The following is a 19053-nucleotide window of genomic DNA, read 5'->3' as shown; positions in this document are numbered from 1 at the left end:
AATTAATAGCAAAAAAAAGTGTGAAAGTTATTCTTAATTTTCTATTACACAGATCAGAGGGTAACATAACTATAATTAAACTCGCGCAGTTATTTTTTTGCCAAGCCAACTTTTTGATGCAGCTGTGTTGCTTTTTTTAATTATAGACATCTTAAAGTCTTCATACACCAGCATTAAAACCTCCAACTCCGCCTCTGTGAAATATGCTGCACTTTTCACTTGATATTTTCCATGGCAACTCGTAAATTCGGTCATCGATGGAAAATGTCTTCATACGTGTGTTAACTCTGGGTTACCAACAGGAGGTAGATTCACCAAACTCTTCTCTGGTGTTTTGGGACAGACTTACTCGAGGTAAGCAGGTTTGGGGTTAATCAACCGAGAGTTCAGGGTTTAGCAGATGGTTACTTGAGCCTGCTTTCTGGAACACCCCCCAGATCCCTCGTAGCCTACACAGCACCAAGCAGCTGGTGTGTGACACAGCTCCAGAACTGTCCAAACAGTTACATGGCCACACAAGGCAATTTAAAGTCATCTGTAACAACGGACCTGCATCTGTATGAAACTGGCACCATTGGGTTGATACATTCCCCATTTCTGTCTTATAAAGTTAAACATGTTAACCATGTACATCCTATGAATGTGTTTATTGATGTGTGTCACAGTTACTTTGTTGATTGTTTAAAACTGCAGAGAAACTGCTGGTGTTAAGACTGTTCATTTACACATCTCTGTGCTTTAGTTCAGAAGAAACAACTCATGAACACATGGAGGTTCACACAGTAGCTCCATTTGCTGTCTCCTGGCGCTAGAAAAGAAACTTAATTTCTGGACCAACATTGTTCGTGTGGGAGTAGGAATCACCACCAGTGGTTAACAAGCATTTGCCAGTTGAATGGTGCGTTGCCTCATCACCTGACACAAGCTGTAACCATCACTTGACCTTGAAGACTGAGAATGACCATTATTCAGTTCTTTCCTTATACTAAGCGTCTGAGAGGTCAGAAGAGGGTGAGCAGAGGCTCAGACATCACCTGAGGATTCTCTAGGGGGAACCCACCAGGAGAAGACCTAAACAAAGAGGCTCTCACTGAAACAAAGTTTATTCTTCAGGGCTTACAGAAAAATGACCAGTAAAAAACCATAAGCAGCCACTTAATAATTTACACATTTAAAAAGAATCCAGACGCAAGAGAACTCTGTTTCCACTGGTTTCTCATCGAGCCGCCAGCCTCAGTCTCGTCGTCTGATCCACTAGTTTGTGATATTCATCCAGTTTGTCTTGAACCTTGACGTAAATCTAAAAACAACAGAAGGTTTCAGTAACACAGTGGCAGGTTCTATTCCCTGCAACATGAAACATCTGGTCTGATTCTGCAATTACAGCTTCTGATTGGCTGAACACACCTGGACCATGCCATCATCACACATTGTCTAATATACAATAGATGTTTGTCCCAGATGTGTTGTCAGTAAGTGTACTATAAACCTTTGATGATACCTTAAGACTGCTCTAGTTCGACACTGATGCTTAAACATCACTGTGCTTTGGCAATCATCAATATGAAAAATTCTTTGTTAACCACTGGGCTTTTACTGTGAAGTCACCACAACAAGGACTCACGCTAAGGTTGGTCTGAGTCTCACTGAGCGCCTGCAGCAGCTGATCAATGGAGGTGTACGGCAGCCAGACAGAAGAAGACGTCGCAGACAGAGCTCTCTGAAACAAAAATATCAAAAGGAAGCAGATTGACAAACCAGAACCAGAGGAAAGAGAATCTTTAATCTGAGCTGGTCACACACTGTGTTCATTGTATTACCTGTATTCCAAAATACTGGTGTCCCCTCCCCAGCAGAGCGTCAACATATTCCAGCACCAGCTCAGCTGCAGCTTCCAAGAGGTCAAAATGCAGGTAGAGACGGAGCAGCGATGCTGCGTCCACGGCCTGAAACACGTTGCACACGTCCTGTAACAGACACCAGCCGCAATGCCATGGCAACAAACAGAGCAGTCTTATACCTTGTATAACTTGATCAGCCAATCAGGAAGCGGGACACCGTGTGACAGCAGCTTGCTGATGACGCAGCGTTGATGCTGTCCATTAGAGGACGGATACCTCTCAAGGTAGGAGGCCAGCAGCCGCCACGCCTCGTCTGTGGCACTGTGGACAGAAACCAGAGATGATCCACCAAATGTCTGCTTACTGAAAACACAAAGATGAAACTAACCTGGACTCTTTGGTGTTGATGACTGACGACAGCTGATTAACAGCCAACCAAGTCCAGGCCTCGTTCTGAGTGTCCTCCCCCCCAAACTGAAGCTTGATGCACCTGGAATAACCAGTCAAATCTTACACTGCTCCTGTTCTCAACACCAGTACGAGGCAGCTTCGCTCTAACACATTGGACATGGTCGGTACCATTTCACAGTTAGTCAACAATCAGATAGAAATTGGAGCGGAGAGTCAAGGAGAAGCACAACACAAAAGAAGCAGAACTCAATCCAGTTGCATCAAATAAATTTCTTTCTGCTGCAGATCGGCTCGCTCTGACATGTTCTCTCTTCAGACACCTTCTCACAATGAAAATCCGTTTGTACACCAACAGCCCACAGGTTTCTAGACCTGCTGCTACAATCCTGTGGGTTTAAATTATTATTATTTGTTTAAACTGGCCTGATTCACATTTAGTTGTTTACATGGTTCCTGTAAGTGGGACACTGATGACACTGCAGATGAGGGAGCCCTCAGAAGAAGCAGGACTCACTTGAAGGCCAGACCCTCAAAGACCGGCGTCAGGTTCAGAGTGAAGGTTTGACACACAGACAGAGCCGAGTCATAGAGCCCGGTCTGGACCAGAAGGGACACCATCTCCTCAGCGGTCGCACTGCCTGCAGGGATAGACAGACAGAGGTGGTCACATTAGTGCTGATAAAGGTAGTGCAGGAGCAAGACCTAAAAATAGTGATGTACCTGCAATGGAGGCAGACGGTGGGTGGTGCTGAGCCAGGGTGAGACGGCTCCGGGAAAGGACGTACTCCTTCTCCAGGTCCCTGAGTTCCAGGATGTCAACCTGACGTTTACCTAAACAGAGAAAAACAAAACAGCTGGACAGGTGAGGGGAGGCCATTCAGATTCTGTCTAGAAATAAACCTGCTGGGTTTAGAAAATTAGACAATGACACACACACTCACACCTGTCCAAGTTGCTGATAAAGATTCGTCCAACTCACCTGGTTCATAAGAAAACTCTCCTTCAGAGTTTCTCTTTGGAGATGCTCCTGGACGCTCATACTGCAAAAAACAACCAAAATGTCAGTGAATGTCATTTCACATCCAGTGAAATGACACATAGGCTGTGTCTATGTGTTTCCTTACCACAGCTCCAGAGACTGGCTGCACAATCCAGGCGAACTCGGGTCTAATTAGGCGAAGACAGTTGAGAGAAGCCAGGTAACAGTTCACCTGTTTCTGAAGGCCAAGCTGAGTGCGAACCTCCCGACCCAGTCGCATTCCAAACTCAAACATCACCGTACCAGCTGAACACACACACACACACACACACACACACACACACACACACACACACACACACACACACACACACACACACACACACACACACACACACACACACACACACACACACACACACACACACACACACACACACACACACACACACACACACACACACACACACACACATTAAACCAGATCTGTCTAGATGAGAGATGTAAAGTTCAGGGCAGCTTTGCTCTTGTACCTTTCCTGTAGTTGTGTCTGTTGATGTGGAAGGCGTAGAGCAGCTCGTAGTAGTTATGAGCCAGCAGGTCCAAACCTCTAGCCCGAGATTCGATGATACCGACAACCTGAGGACAAATTTGTTAAATTCACCGGCTGAGACATACTTACGTCCCCCCTGATGTGATTGAGATGAAGGCATTACCTCATCGTGAAGATTGACGTATGGGAACTGAACTAAATCCTGGAGCTGAGAACGTTCACACAAGACCACCACTAGCTGACGTAGACAATCAAGCTTCCTGTGAGGATGACAAACCATCAACCAGTCCCTCCCATTTGTGCCTTCATCCACAGAAGCAGCAATCTGCGTGCGTGTACATACATGCTATTATCTGGGTTCTGTGTCAAAGCTTCGTAGGCTTCAGTATTGTGTCCAAGATCCAGATGATGTTTGAATATTCTAGTCCACAGTGCTGCCTGCACACAAGCACAGTGATGTCATGTCTCTGCAGGAAATCTAACTTGTGCTGTGATGAGGTCATTGTGATGCAAGTCACACCCACCAGACTGCTGATGTCACTCACTGCTTCGTTTATGGTCAGAGAAGCCAACTGGATGACCAACTCAGGCAGACCAACGTCCTCCAGTAAACGCAGGACCTGAACACAGATCCCAATCAGACCCCAGTGTTGTAAAAGAACTGTGCTCTTATTGCTGAGGTGTCTGTACCTTGTTGTAGTATTGTAATCGAGGGGTGGAAGCAGCTTCGTCCTCTTCAGCTCCTGTCAGTCTCATCAGGAACTCCTCCTTCTCCACCTCGGTCGCTGCCTTCTGGAAACACTGCAGAGCCTGGTGGAGAAACAACACGAGGACTTGACCGGATGCCACCTTTGGGCCTGGTTCATTGTCAGGCCTCCGTGACTCACCTTTTGGCCTTCGCCATACGCCAGATAGCACTGAGCCAACATGAAGTGACAGGAGCCAATGTTGACCTGACACCACGGACTTATCAGTCTCACATACTCCTGCAGACAAAGGAAACAGAGCCTGAAGTTGATTTTCACATTTATATCATAGAATTTAGTCAGTGGAAACCAAATCAAAAAGTTTGATCAGCTGATTAATGCAGTGTATCACAACCATGTCCTATTAAACAAACCACCTCAATAAATTCCATCATCATTACATGGTTGCAACTAGACACGTATATACGCTCTCACCTGCAGCTGTATGTGCTGACAGTTGGCCATCAGACACTCAGGGAACTGGAAACCAGGGTTACTGGGCCAACTGGGAGACAGTTAAGACTTAACACCACAAGCAGACGTTCATCGAGCCAGTCTCTGACTGATGAATTATTTCCATATTGAGGCTGAGGATACAGAAGCTGAGCGAGCAGGTGGACCACATTAGAGACCATGTGAGGCCAGAGCAGCAGGGTGCTGCTCTGCTGCTGAGAGTAAATCTGAGAGATGATGATCTTCCTGGCAACAGTCTGGTAGAACATCTCTACAACCGTCTGAGGACTTAACACTGTAGTTACACAACATCAAAAGCGCTTCTGTCAGTTTGAATGTGGGGCACAGACCATATCAGATGTGACAAATCTCCCTGTAAACAGTGTGAAGCTATTAAACCAACCAGAAGCCATTTACTGACCTGATCTGATAGTGGAGAATGCCGGGCTGTCAGACAATTCCAACACTGTGAGGTGCTGAAGGTTAGCATCTCTGAAAGTCAAAAGTCAAACATTGTTTAGTGTGATACAGTATTCATGTAAGAATGTAGAGTTACTAAATTTTAAAACCTGATGATGCAGACACAGCTTCAGTTGTTAATAAATGTGTGACATTGAATATTTATAAATAACGGTTCTTCATCAAAACACAAGCGAGAAAGAGATGAGAGGAAATTATAAAGTACAGAGGGAGCTGTGGAGATGCACGTGTTTGTGTGATGGTTCCTACATGATATCCACAGGGACAGAGGAGGCCAGGCTCTGACTGAAGTGCTTCAGGACGTGGTATGAGGAGAGGAGGTGGGAGCAGCGAGGAATCAGATCCTGTTGTAACTGCAACAGCTGCCCACCCCCACCCAGAAATACCTGAGAAGAACAAACTCCAAGTTGTGTTTGTGTAGCAAAGATTAGGATTCATTCTCCTGATTAACAGGTAACAAAACACAAACAGGCACATGTTCAGGTCTTTGTAACCAGTTGGGTTTAGACCTTTGAGGCTGGCGTCACTGTGTTTTTTGTGAATGTGAGAGCCAACGGCATTATGGGTTCTTACATTGTCTCCAAATCGCATATAGAGTTTCTGCAGGATGAGCAGGTCTCTGCAGAACACGGCTCTGGTCATGGCCATGTGACAAACCGTCTGACAGATCACAGACACAGCAGAGCTGCTGCCATACAGCTGAGATAGACTGATCCGCATGTTTAGATTCTGACCTACAAAACACACACGTCTGAGATTTTTGCAGGAAACTTCTACAGGAATCTAAGGTTTAAAGTTCAACAGTGGTGGTAACAACACCTGCATCAGGAGCAATGGTTCCTCCTCCAACTTCAGCATCCGTCTCCAGGTCCAGTTCCCTCAGCAGAACCATCATAGCTGATATTGGGTTCCTGATGTCCTGCATCTTGTTCTGGATGTCGTCAATCACGTTATCACTGCTAACCACAAAACAGATTATTAATATAACATACTTTAGTGTATCAATAATCCAGAGTTAACAAACGCCAGCAGTTTAAAGAGAGGAATTACGTGAGGAACATGCTGTGGTTACAGACTTTGTGAGAAAGCAGAACGCAGGTCTGGCACATTGTCAGGTCCACTAGGTGTTTACAATCACTGAGCACAATAACAAAATAACCCACTGGTTGTTGGACAGCAAGTTCTCCAGGACCAGTTCTGCAGCTCTCTCTGGTGACTCAAGGTGTTCCAACGCCTTCTCCATCTCATATGCCATCTCTCCAGAAACTGCATCAGTCACCAGACGCAGGCACTGAACCATCTGCAGCATGTCATGCCCCCCCTCCACATCTGCAGGTGCAATACACAAGATGTACAAAATAAATGTACAGAGCGCTGTAAGAAATTGTACGCACAATAAAAACTATACTATAGAAAATGTCCAAAAACAATTCAAGCATGTCTGTAAGGTATTAATTAGCGTCACAGCAGGTTCACAAAGTAAAGTTACCATCCGTGATGGGCGTCTCCTCCTCAGAAAACAGATACTCGTCATAGGAAAGATACAAATGATCCACAGCAAAGCACGGCAGGAGGAACGAGATAAAACCCTGAAACACAGCCACCTCACACATAGTAAAGCCGACCATAGAGTTGTCACATAATCTTCTTAGCTCTTGTTATGTTATTGGTGTTGATAGAAAGCAACAGGTGTGGGGAAATCAGGGAACATCTGGATATGCATCTATCATGTTTGTAAGTGGCTTTGACGTTTGAGTGCTCTTACTCACCTGTGCACCCGCAAATACAACAGACATTGTAATCTGGCAGCCGTTCTCACCTTCTTTAGCAGGCACACCATAGATGTGTGGGGGCTGACTGTTAGACCCACAGGAGTGGACAGAGCTTCCTGGTACTGCAGGCAACAGGCATGGAACTTGGACCAGAACTCCACCTGCAACTGACGGTACTCCTCCTGAGAAAACTCAAACTCTGTCACGCTGCTCTGCAGCTGGAAGGAGTTCAAAGGACAAGTTTACTATTCACCTAGTCTTTAAGGTGACAAACACAAAAACCTGCAGGATAAATATTAAGCCTTCACCTCACTCTCCACAGCCAAAGTCACCTCCTTCTTAAGGCTTTCCCAGGAGACATTAGTGATTCTCTCTGACCCCCGACAATAGATCTGCAACACAGAACAAACCTAATCCTCAACCAGTGGAACATTTGGCCCCGACAGCTTAAGAAACAGAAGCCTTGGTCTCCACAGCGCCACAGGAGTTTAACGGGTGGAATGTAACACAAAAGACAAATCAGAACACAGGTGTGTTCTCACCTGAAGAGCTTTAACTATTGCTGACGCAGTGAATCGCAGAGGAGAGAAGAGAACCTCCAGGTACGTCTCCTGTTCACACAAACACAATAAATGCCATGAAAGAAAGTCAACTGACCTTTTTGAACAATCACCCTGTGTTTTAACTTCCACAGTAAAATATCAGGTATTCACAGTTGTTATCTGCTGTCAGATGTGTTAGGCAGAGAAACTTGGTTCATTATTGCAACATTATTGTAATCGTGGTGATCAACAAATCATAGACTAAAATGTGTTTCAAAGCTAATGTGTGGATTTTTATTTGCTGCCGATTATCACTAAAGTGTTTATAGTGGAGGCTACAATTGTTTAAAGAAATGCTCAGAAAGAAGATACGGATCATTTGCACCAATCATTGCATCCTTATTTACCCAGATTGTATGCTTCACCACAGTGTCAGTCAGAAGCCTGGTACTGATCTGCGTGTGGGTGTATGCTTACTCTGGGGTCCTGGTCCACTCCGATGTGGACTTCTTCATCTGGTGGAGGCTGAACAAACACCTGGTTCCACTGTCCTGCTGTGTTACTGTAAAACACAGATTTAACTTAACAGCTGAACCACAGGTGGAACTAATGTTAAATGTGATTTGAAGTTATGATTTAAAATCTTAATATCTATAATCTCTGGTCATTGTCAGGTCTTCAACAAACCTAGAAAAGACTAGGAGACTAGAATACTACCACATTTACTGTTGAGTAAAGGTTTTAGTGAAATATCACATTAAAAAGAAAACTTCACAGATTTTCATTGGGAGTTGACCAAAACAATCTCTGGTCATATTTAAGAATTATGGGGCACTCCAAATTTTCTATGCAGAGAAATGATCATTTATTCCTCTGCAAAGGCCTTTTTGGCAACTTTACAACTTTACTACAGCTTTAAATGATAATTTGAGTGTCCCTTAATTCTTCAATACTACCCGAGATCATTTTGGTTTTCCTTTAACAGTGATAAGGAGACAGAGTCACATAATTCAAGTTAATTTATTCAGCTGTAATTAATATAACGCTGCTGATCTTACTTACTGCTCAAAACTGATGTATTTGACAACAGTGTTGTTGAAGTCATCTACCCACAGTCCCCAGACATCTGAGGAGGTGAGAGCAAAGTCCAAAAGTGTCTCCTGTTGACAGAGGTTACTTTCAGTGTCAGTCAGTGTACAACATCAACTCTGTTTAAGATAACTGATCAGGAGAATAGACGTACACACAACTGTAAAATGTACTATGGACAATTTCCTGGTGATGTGAGGCCACAAGTCTTTTCATTTCAAATTTAATTTCGTTATTTTTCCCCAAGGGGCAATTGAGGCAGGACACTTGTTCAGGCAGCATGTCAGTTGTACAACAACCACATAAAATCTTAAGTTTGCAATATTAATTTATAATCAATAATAGAAAAAAATAATAACTTTTAAAAAAAGGAAAATATCTCCTCCTTTGAGTCTTGCAGTAGGAGCAGCAAAGCTGCCGTCCAGAGGGGAGGCCCTCAGATGTGGGGAGGTACTGACGCGGGTGACACCTCTTAAGAATACCCTCAGTGTATGAGAACTTCAGCAGGTTTCTTTAAACTTCACCAGATCATTTTGTTTGGGGGTGAAGGTCCAACTCCTTGGTTCAGTGTTCAGTAACAGGTTGGAGTTGTCATACCACTCCACACTCTTATCTCAACGGATTATAGTTGGTTTATAAAATGACACCTGTTGAGCAAGGAACACCTGCGCTTTACCTGAGTGGTGAAAAGGGAAGAGATGTGCTCGAAGCTGTAGCGATTGTTATTGGTGGGGACCACCTGAAGAACGATGAACTGTCCTCTGGCAGGTACAGCCAGGTAAACACACAGACACAGGCCGGTTATGGAGGAGAAGGCCAGCCTCAGGCGGTGGCCCTGGCCCGACAGACGCTTTACACCTTTACAGGCTGGCATGTAATCCAGCATGTCGGCCTCTAGCCGACAGGCTTGCTCCTGTGCAGAGTGATAAACAGCAGCTTTATTAAATTCTGACTACTGATAGAGGTACGGTACTACCACGTACACCAGCAGATAACTTCAGCAAATGTATTAGCCATAAATGGTCAAGGATTTCCTTCCTGCGTTCCCCTGATGTCATTGGTGGGTAGGAAAATATTGATGTACAACTTTAACAAACAAAGACAAATGTTTGAATTCAATTCCATAAATCGGAGATTTGGAAGTGCAAGTGAAAACAAGCAACATAATAATTTCCATTTTTTACACACACACACACACACACACACACACACACACACACACACACACACACACACACACACACACACACACACACACACACACACACACACACACACACACTGACCCTGAAGGACCACATGCGCAGTTTGTGATCCTGACACAGGGCGAAGATGAAGGAATCTTCCTCTAGTTCTCGAACAGCCAGACTGAGGGCCAGGTCAGCCGGACCGTGCTCCCCCCTGATGGATGAGGGCATCCAGCCTGAGAGTCTCTGCATCATAGAGCTTCTCTTCAGCTCCAGCACAGACATGCTGCCTGGAAATAAGTCAACATGCAACGTCTTTAGCAGCAGTTACTTAAATTGAAAGTTATTTAACAAAAATAAAGGATGTTTTCCTGGTGCAGCTATTTAACCTTGTCTAATTAACCCTCTGAACTGTAGTGAGGTCCCTTAATGACCGTCACCAGGACCTCCGCAGATCAGCTAGAGGCTGTTCTGGGTCTGACTACAGTTCTTTTATATGTTCCCTTTAGTTCATTCATTCCTTCAATGTAATTTTCAAACCACAACTAATTATACTATTTTGTAGAATTTAAGCCTAGATTACTACAGTAACCTTTTTATCTGCCAACTATAAAGAGAGACTCTGCCCGGATGATGGAAAAGCTCAGCATCCAACTGTCCAAATACTTAAAACACTCAGCACATAAAGTGTTCAGAGGAAAAGGAGACCTTTAGAGTATGTAATGCTTCATTCACTGCTGCAACAGATAACAGCTAACGCTTAAATAGGGTTGCTACAATGAATCGACGAATCAATAATAATCTATTAAGTCGATAATGATTTGCTGTTATCGATTAGTTGGGCTGCTCATTTTATGGCGCAGCGCGAGAGCAAAATAACACAGCCACTGACAAAATGCCAGAAAAAACAAACCAAGCGGCCGCAGCAGAAAGGCTGCACCCTAATTTTGTCAATTACCCGCTAGTCATACAAAGTTCAGCTGGTGGTCACAGCGACACAGGAGAACGTAAGAATGAAACAATGTTGTTAATCCATCACGTGAAGACTGTTGACGATGGCAGCAGAACAGATTAAGATGCACAATCATCTCGTTCGCTGCATAGTGATGAACGGTGCCATCACAGAACAGCACAACTTAAACGATGCAGACACTAAATGTAACAGCAGCATTAAAATATGACAACATGTTTTTTAGTGGTTGTCACGGTTGCCTCAGATGCAGATGGAGCCCAGGAGTCTGTGTGGAGTTTACATGTTCTCGCACAGTCAGGTTAATGTAACTGCTGCAAATCTTCACATTGGAACAAAACTTTATGCTTGCTTTGTTTATTTACATTTTGGATATTAAAATAATCGCAGATTAATCGATTATCAAAATAATCATTAGTTGCAGCCCTAAAAACCTCATCCTTACCTTGTGTATCATGAGGGGGCAGAGTCACCACCATGATCCCTCCTGCTGGGGAGGCCAGAGCATAGTGGGCTTCTCCCTCACGACTGAGCCAGGACGTTGCAGTGCTGGGACTCCCTATGGGCCCAACAGGGATGATGGCACCATAAGGGGAGTCCTGTAGACTCAGCTTCCCCACATCAGTAAAGATGGACTGCATTTGCAGCTCTGTCACTAATTCCTGAATGACAGATCAGACCCATTCGAGGTATGGTTACAGTGTCTACATACTCTAAATTCTCATACATCTGCCATCATCTGTGAGCAATGCTTTAATGAAGGTTCTACTCACGCTGCGGTACATGCGAGAAGGGTGAGGCAGCACCAGTCTATGGATGCTCTGATTGGTGGAGATGAGGATGACCACATTGTTGAGGGTCTCCTGTATGTGTACCCCCCCAGGCAGCACAGTACAGTGGGTGAACCGGAGTTTGACGGCGTTGTTGAGCAAGTTGGTGTCCAGAGACTGTTCCACTAGCTGAACTATGTCTCCTGACGTGGACCTGAAACAAGTCCCCATAATTTAACATGTAAACTAGTTCACCTTGACAAATGTATATTTATGTACCATATTATTATATATACACTGTGTCTGCTGCAGGTTCTGAAGGATCTAGGGTATATTCCGATCAAGCTAGAAGTAACCGGCAACACTTTACAACTCTAATCCAGATGCATTACATTAAAACCATCAGAATGTGTTAGATGTGTTAGAAAGAGACGAGAAACTGGAGTCAAGCTGTACCCTTTGCAGTACGCCTACATCAGGATGCTCTTTATTAACTATAGCTCTGCTTTTAACATGGTAATACCCCACCAACTCACTCACAAATTGCACTTGAACTATCCCCTACACTCTGTAATTGACTACTGGATTTCCTGACAGGCAGGCCTCAGTCTGTAAGGATTGGAAACAAATTGTCAGACACCACCATAATGAACACTGGCACCCCACAGGGGTGTGTCCTCAACACACTGTTCACACGTGACTGTCCCATCCTACAAAGACAACAGCCTCCTGAAGTTTACCAATGACACTGCAGTAATAGTCAGTATCTGGGGGAGATTAAGCAGCCTATAGGAGGGAGGTGGCCAGTCTGGTGACATGGTGTGAGGACAACAACCTCAACAAAGATAAGACGAAAGAGATGATAGTGAACATGAGGATACCTCATGTGCAACTGGTTGGTGAGGTTGAAGTGGAGAGAGTGAGCAGCTTCAAGTACTTTGTGTACACCCAGGATCAACTGATCTCACTAAAATTGGCCACAAAATACTTTACTCCGCCATAAACGTCAAGCTTCCCTGAAGAAAACGAGGTGATGCAGAGGAGGCAAAAAAGTTTGTGAAGAGAAAAAAGACAGAAGAAAGGTGCTGCGCAGAGAGAGGATGAGAAGATTCAAGCCACATGTCCCCTCGCTGATTATAGCAGATGCCTGCCTGCCTGCCTGCCTGCCTGCCTGCCTGCCTGCCTGCCTGCCTGCCTGCCTGCCTGCCTGCCTGCCTGCCTGCCTGCCTGCCTGCCTGCCTGCCTGCCTGCCTGCCTGCCTGCCTGCCTGCCTGCCTGCCTGCCTGCCTGCCTGCCTGCCTGCCTGCCTGCCTGCCTGCCTGCCTGCCTGCCTGCCTGCCTGCCTGCCTGCCTGCCTGCCTGCCTGCCTGCCTGCCTGCCTGCCTGCCTGCCTGCCTGCCTGCCTGCCTGCCTGCCTGCCTGCCTGCCTGCCTCCTGCCTGCCTGCCTGCCTGCCTGCCTGCCTGCCTGCCTGCCTGCCTGCCTGCCTGCCTGCCTGCCTGCCTGCCTGCCTGCCTGCCTGCCTGCCTGCCTGCCTGCCTGCCTGCCTGCCTGCCTGCCTGCCTGCCTGCCTGCCTGCCTGCCTGCCTGCCTGCCTGCCTGCCTGCCTGCCTGCCTCCCTGCCTGCCTGCCTGCCTGCCTGCCTGCCTGCCTGCCTGCCTGCCTGCCTGCCTGCCTGCCTGCCTGCCTGCCTGCCTGCCTGCCTGCCTGCCTGCCTGCCTGCCTGCCTGCCTGCCTGCCTGCCTGCCTGCCTGCCTGCCTGCCTGCCTGCCTGCCTGCCTGCCTGCCTGCCTGCCTGCCTGCCTGCCTGCCTGCCTGCCTGCCTGCCTGCCTGCCTGCCTGCCTGCCTGCCTGCCTGCCTGCCTGCCTGCCTGCCTGCCTGCCTGCCTGCCTGCCTGCCTGCCTGCCTGCCTGCCTGCCTGCCTGCCCTGCCTGCCTGCCTGCCTGCCTGCCTGCCTGCCTGCCTGCCTGCCTGCCTGCCTGCCTGCCTGCCTGCCTGCCTGCCTGCCTGCCTGCCTGCCTGCTTGCCTGCCTGCCTGCCTGCCTGCCTGCCTGCCTGCCTGCCTGCCTGCCTGCCTGCCTGCCTGCCTGCCTGCCTGCCTGCCTGCCTGCCTGCCTGCCTGCCTGCCTGCCTGCCTGCCTGCCTGCCTGCCTGCCTGCCTGCCTGCCTGCCTGCCTGCCTGCCTGCCTGCCTGCCTGCCTGCCTGCCTGCCTGCCTGCCTGCCTGCCTGCCTGCCTGCCTGCCTGCCTGCCTGCCTGCCTGCCTGCCTGCCTGCCTGCCTGCCTGCCTGCCTGCCTGCCTGCCTGCCTGCCTGCCTGCCTGCCTGCCTGCCTGCCTGCCTGCCTGCCTGCCTGCCTGCCTGCCTGCCTGCCTGCCTGCCTGCCTGCCTGCCTGCCTGCCTGCCTGCCTGCCTGCCTGCCTGCCTGCCTGCCTGCCTGCCTGCCTGCCTGCCTGCCTGCCTGCCTGCCTGCCTGCCTGCCTGCCTGCCTGCCTGCCTGCCTGCCTGCCTGCCTGCCTGCCTGCCTGCCTGCCTGCCTGCCTGCCTGCCTGCCTGCCTGCCTGCCTGCCTGCCTGCCTGCCTGCCTGCCTGCCTGCCTCTGCCTGCCTGCCTGCCTGCCTGCCTGCCTGCCTGCCTGCCTGCCCTGCCTGCCTCCTGCCTGCCTGCCTGCCTGCCTGCCTGCCTGCCTGCCTGCCTGCCTGCCTGCCTGCCTGCCTGCCTGCCTGCCTGCCTGCCTGCCTGCCTGCCTGCCTGCCTGCCTGCCTGCCTGCCTGCCTGCCTGCCTGCCTGCCTGCCTGCCTGCCTGCCTGCCTGCCTGCCTGCCTGCCTGCCTGCCTGCCTGCCTGCTGTATGTGGGATTTGTTGGGTTTAGTTGGTATTAGACTTTATAGTACACATACTTTACAAGGTAAGGTCTTAAACCTTACCTTGTAAAGTGCCTTGTTGTGATTTGGTGATTTACTGTTTTTGTATCTATCTTGTTTTTGTTCAACGTTATATACAATTCTTTACACTGCTACTACTACTAGAAGTATGTTTACCAGTGACAAATTGTAGTTGTTTTTCTTTCCTTCGTACTATTAATAATGGTGCACAGTTGCACAGTTATTACTGTTACTATTGTTTTCCATTTTCATCTGACTGTCTCTGTACCGTTATACTGCTCCTAAAACACAGGAATTGTGGGATCAATAAAGTCATATATCTTATTTTAATGTATCCTTTGTGGTGAAGCTGATGAATATACTTAGGTCTCTCTGAAACTTCTCAGAGAAGCTGCTCTAGATGCAGATATGAGAGTTACCCTTACATGCTCCAATCCACTTACATAAACTGCTGTGTGGCATATGATTGTTCTTCCATCTGTAGTTGTTCCTCTTCCTGGTTCCAGTATTTTGGTAAGATTCTATAGATCTCTACACAGGTTGCGTTTTGGTATTTGGCAAGTTGTTAAACTTTACAAATGTCAGTTGCTGAAGCGTTATAAATTTAACTGAACAATATAAAACATTTTCAGAACCTGTCAGCCTAAACCGAAATATTTATATAATGATAAAATGTTACCAGAGGATTCACAAGACACAACTACTATCCTGAACCACACTGCTCACTGCCTCTACAGCACCAACAGCAACACAGTCTCCCCATGACCAGCACTCTTCCACATAAATCATACAGGCCAGGACTTTTTAAATCAAAGCTGTTAGGGACAATGACATTTACTTTAACTAGAACTCTGGACTGAGAGATCCTCGACATCCGATAGATGCTTGGAACAAAGCACTGGGGCAACACAACACACAACCCTGTAAAAACAATATAGAAACCAAGAAGAGTAAGACCAATGTAATGGAGGTGACTTACCAGTGGACAAATCTGTTACTGGTAATGGACAGCAGCTTCCCGCTCTCCTCATAATGAAACGCGCCTGCACTGTCTGGAAACTTCCCACCAGCAACAACAGTCAGACCTACAACATGGACACAAAGGGATTCAGTTCACTTTAATAAAAATGTGAAAACAATGGCTTCTTCCTCTGAATAGAGCAACCAAGAGGAGAGAGTGAAGTTTGCCTGTGACATGAATTTGTGTGAGAGGCACTTTGAATAGAAATAATGTAAAACATTCTACATAACTGAAAAAGACATATTCCAATCCAGTTAGACCATACTGATATCTTTATGATGCAATAACTAATATTTTAACATTTTGATGAAGAAAAAAGTGAAACTCATCAGGCTGTTTTGCTTTAATTCATGTTTCTGAGTTACACATAACATCAGCCTGCTGTTATTCCGGTGAGACTGGGTCTCACATCAGCGCTGAGGGTCACCTAGTCAAATAATTGTTTAGTCTTAATCTGAATTTGTTAACTACTTTCACTATATAGCAACCAAATGTAGCCTAACAAAAGTATACACACAACTAGTCATGTTATCAACTAGTACAAACACTAAGACAATCATTGTTTCATTATAAGAATGACATATAATTATTGTATCATATTATTAGCAACAGATGCTTGTTGACAAAAGCACAATTGTTCATAGATCTCAAGTCTTGACTTTATCTAATATGCTACTTTACATAATTTTATGCTACAAGCTGTGCAGCCACTTTAAACCACGGCTGGTGTAGTTTCCACCCTAACTTCTTTTAAAAAAAGTATTAAATGATTAAAGGAGCCTGGAACCGTTTCAGCCACGACTCGACACGTGACTGAAAACTCCCGGTTACCGACTGACGAGCTGAGCGTTGGCAAACAGACGTGGTTAGGGCAGCGGCTGTACATTTAACGGGTTAGGCGAGCGGCCATTGCGTTTTAAGAATTATAAAGATATTTTGTCCTCGTCAAACGACACGAACTCCAAAGGCCCGTCTGACTCTAGCAGCAAGCAGCGTGTTAGCCATGCTAGCTTTGGTTGGCATGTTCCAACACTCGCGTGCCGACAAACGCGTATCAACGAAGCGCGTACGGACACAGTGTGGAGGTATACCGAGGTTTACGGTGACTTCTTTAAACCTGTGCGGAGTTTCCCTTTCAAATCCACAGATCTCTATGAAGCTGCGCTCCAAAGCCGCCGCCGCCGCCATCTTCTCCCACTTCAACGTCATAGGATCCGTCCCGCGCTATGACTTGAAACTTTTAAAGACACAGCGTAAAAAGGACGCACTGCTATGGCAAGCCGTTTTAACATTTTTTAGATAAAATTCATATTATAGATATCCGGAATGTATTCCACATAGTCAAAACTATAATTTAAGATATCCGCAACTACATTTTGACTAGGCACAATTCGAGTTTTGGATATCCGTAATTCAATTTTGCCTAGGCAAAATTGCCCATTGACTTGGGTCCGTGCATGAAGTGCAATTCATTATTCATGTGTAAAATGAAAATTGAATAACGTCTTTTTATGCGGTGTTTGGTTTCCGTAAGTCGGTAAAACACATTTGCGATATACTGATTTACTCATTCTACTTTTCTCCACTTTCAAAACGAAATAAGAAAAAGGGAAACCGGGGGCGGAGCCAGTCACCGGACTTTCACAATAAAACGCCCAAGAGCATTTGAAGCGCAACATCGGCAAATATTTGTAACTCTTGAAGGATTGCGGTCGTTTTTTGACACAATGAGACCCACATTGTTAACATTAATCAACGTAACAATTATTTATTTAACCCGTCTCAGTTCTGACAACTGTCGATTACGTTACGACACATTGCGTTTGCTAAAGGAATGACAGGTCAGTCAGCTCGCCACCGTCGGGTCACTTACAGAATCACCTGCCAACAAAGTTTTCTGCGCATCCTGCTTCATTAGACTGCAGCGACATCACGACCTTGTCGACACCTGATGAGAAAGAATTTAGCGCATCTGGGGTGTTCCGGTGATTTTATTAGTTGATAGTGAGAGTGAAATCGCGTCCTCTTGCTTGGCCGGTTGATGCTCTTATGCCCAGGAAGACGCTCTAATGTTGTGCCGATCTTTGCAAGTATTCTAAACAGTGATTTATTACAGTTTATTGTGGCTGTTTAGACATGCTCCATCATTGGACTTCCTGTCTCAGAGCCTGCTTTACCTGCGGGAGAATAACAGCCACTCAACCTGCCTCACAATAACTGAACTCATTGTAGGCCATGACTGCCCTAATGTGCATCGCATCATCTTTGTGAGGCAGATTCTGTGGTAAAGTGTGTGTGATCAGATGATCTGTCACGCAACATCAAGGTGTTACTGTATGTACAGAGCAGATGAGTGCCTGCACAGGATCTTTTTATTTTCCACCACCTACCTTCGGTATTGGTTTAGTAGTCATCATACCTTGCATTAAACATCTTACGTACAGATGACAGATGAATCAGAAACAACAGTGCATCCTGGAACACTGTGGCTTCACCTCTTGTAATGCAGTCCCAAATCGTAGCTCTGTATGCTGTTGTTCTTCTGGGGTGTGGAAGGGATTTTGGCCAAAAGAGGACATTTGTGTCAATGATGACTGTCTCTCAGCCTCATATAGGTCATAGGACTGCATTACAAGAGGTGAACCCACAGTGTTCCATGCACTGTTGTTTCTGATTCATCTGTCATCCTTATCTGAGGAAAACAGTCCGTAGCTCTTTTAGCAACTTGTTTTCAAATAATTAAGCCATTGTTTTATATGTTTCTATGCTGATAGATAATATTACATTTTACATGTTCTATAAAGTTCAGCCTTGAAGATGTTGAAGATTTTGTGAGTTGGCAGATTTAAACTTGGTAAATAAACATTGGTTAACAAACATATGGGCAGTTCTGACTACAAATGTTTTGTGAAAAAAAGGACTGCTGCTTTACTATCATAAGAACATGCACTTAAGATGTTCTTTGCAAGGTAGATAGATAGATAGAATACCTTTATTGTCCCGCGATGGGGAAATTACCACGTTGCAACAGCACAGAGACATATAGACATATATACAGAAGAAATAACACAATAATAATTATAAGAAATTAGAACTTAGAACTCCACAGGTTATCGGCATCATGTACATATAACAATGAGGTAAGGTGACTGCACCAAACAAAGTGAGTGCGATATTAAAGTGACTGGTGCAATTGCTCTGGAGATGTAGCATGTGTGTGGCAGTGTGGTAGAAATGTGCACCATGTTATAATTGTTCTTTATGTAGCGGGCGTCCCTAATTGGGAAGGGAGGGGATAAAAGTTTGTCCACAAAGTTCTGTGTCAGTTCTCTGTACTCTGCGTCATCATCGTCGGT

General features: G+C 46.1%; 1 protein-coding gene across 3 annotated transcripts; it reads right to left on the bottom strand.

The window, feature by feature from the left end:
• Nucleotides 1–1085: 1085 nt before the first annotated feature.
• Nucleotides 1086–16940, bottom strand: nup160 (nucleoporin 160). Of its 3 annotated transcripts, none has more exons than XM_029154330.2 (34): nucleotides 16789–16940; nucleotides 15656–15761; nucleotides 11797–12007; nucleotides 11469–11685; nucleotides 10153–10343; nucleotides 9543–9779; nucleotides 8840–8937; nucleotides 8255–8339; nucleotides 7778–7846; nucleotides 7544–7627; nucleotides 7283–7453; nucleotides 6953–7052; nucleotides 6627–6792; nucleotides 6283–6422; nucleotides 6037–6197; nucleotides 5713–5849; nucleotides 5405–5475; nucleotides 5128–5278; nucleotides 4966–5035; nucleotides 4672–4770; nucleotides 4475–4594; nucleotides 4309–4404; nucleotides 4128–4222; nucleotides 3948–4044; nucleotides 3765–3870; nucleotides 3377–3537; nucleotides 3232–3292; nucleotides 2973–3083; nucleotides 2767–2890; nucleotides 2230–2331; nucleotides 2021–2162; nucleotides 1821–1946; nucleotides 1625–1720; nucleotides 1086–1300 (listed from the first exon to the last, which is right to left on the bottom strand). In XM_029154330.2, the coding sequence occupies exons 1-34, from the start codon at nucleotides 16904–16906 to the stop codon at nucleotides 1217–1219; spliced, it is 4203 nt and encodes a 1400-aa protein (XP_029010163.1). In that variant the 5' UTR covers nucleotides 16907–16940; the 3' UTR covers nucleotides 1086–1216. The 3 variants fall into 3 exon arrangements, with proteins under 3 accessions (XP_029010163.1, XP_029010165.1, XP_029010164.1); XM_029154332.2 differs by having other exon boundaries at nucleotides 2236–2331; XM_029154331.2 differs by having other exon boundaries at nucleotides 6283–6419.
• Nucleotides 16941–19053: the final 2113 nt, after the last annotated feature.

Source organism: Betta splendens, chromosome 6 (assembly GCF_900634795.4).
Source record: "Betta splendens chromosome 6, fBetSpl5.4, whole genome shotgun sequence".
NCBI lineage: Eukaryota > Metazoa > Chordata > Actinopteri > Anabantiformes > Osphronemidae > Betta > Betta splendens.
The sequence above is the reverse complement of the archived record's forward strand: the minus strand, read 5'-3'. Positions and strand labels throughout refer to the sequence as shown.

What these genes read in the sequence shown, in the direction of transcription:
- nup160 (XM_029154330.2), bottom strand. Translation starts at nt 16,906, where the DNA reads ATGACGTTGAAGTGGGAGAAGATGGCGGCGGCGGCGGCTTTGGAGCGC. An exon ending in GCCCCCTCATGATACACAAG is followed by an intron (nt 10,344 to 11,468) that starts GTAAGGATGAGG and finishes ACTTATTTCCAG; the next exon opens with GCAGCATGTCTGTGCTGGAG. An exon ending in CAATAGTTAAAGCTCTTCAG is followed by an intron (nt 7,628 to 7,777) that starts GTGAGAACACAC and finishes TCTGTGTTGCAG; the next exon opens with ATCTATTGTCGGGGGTCAGA.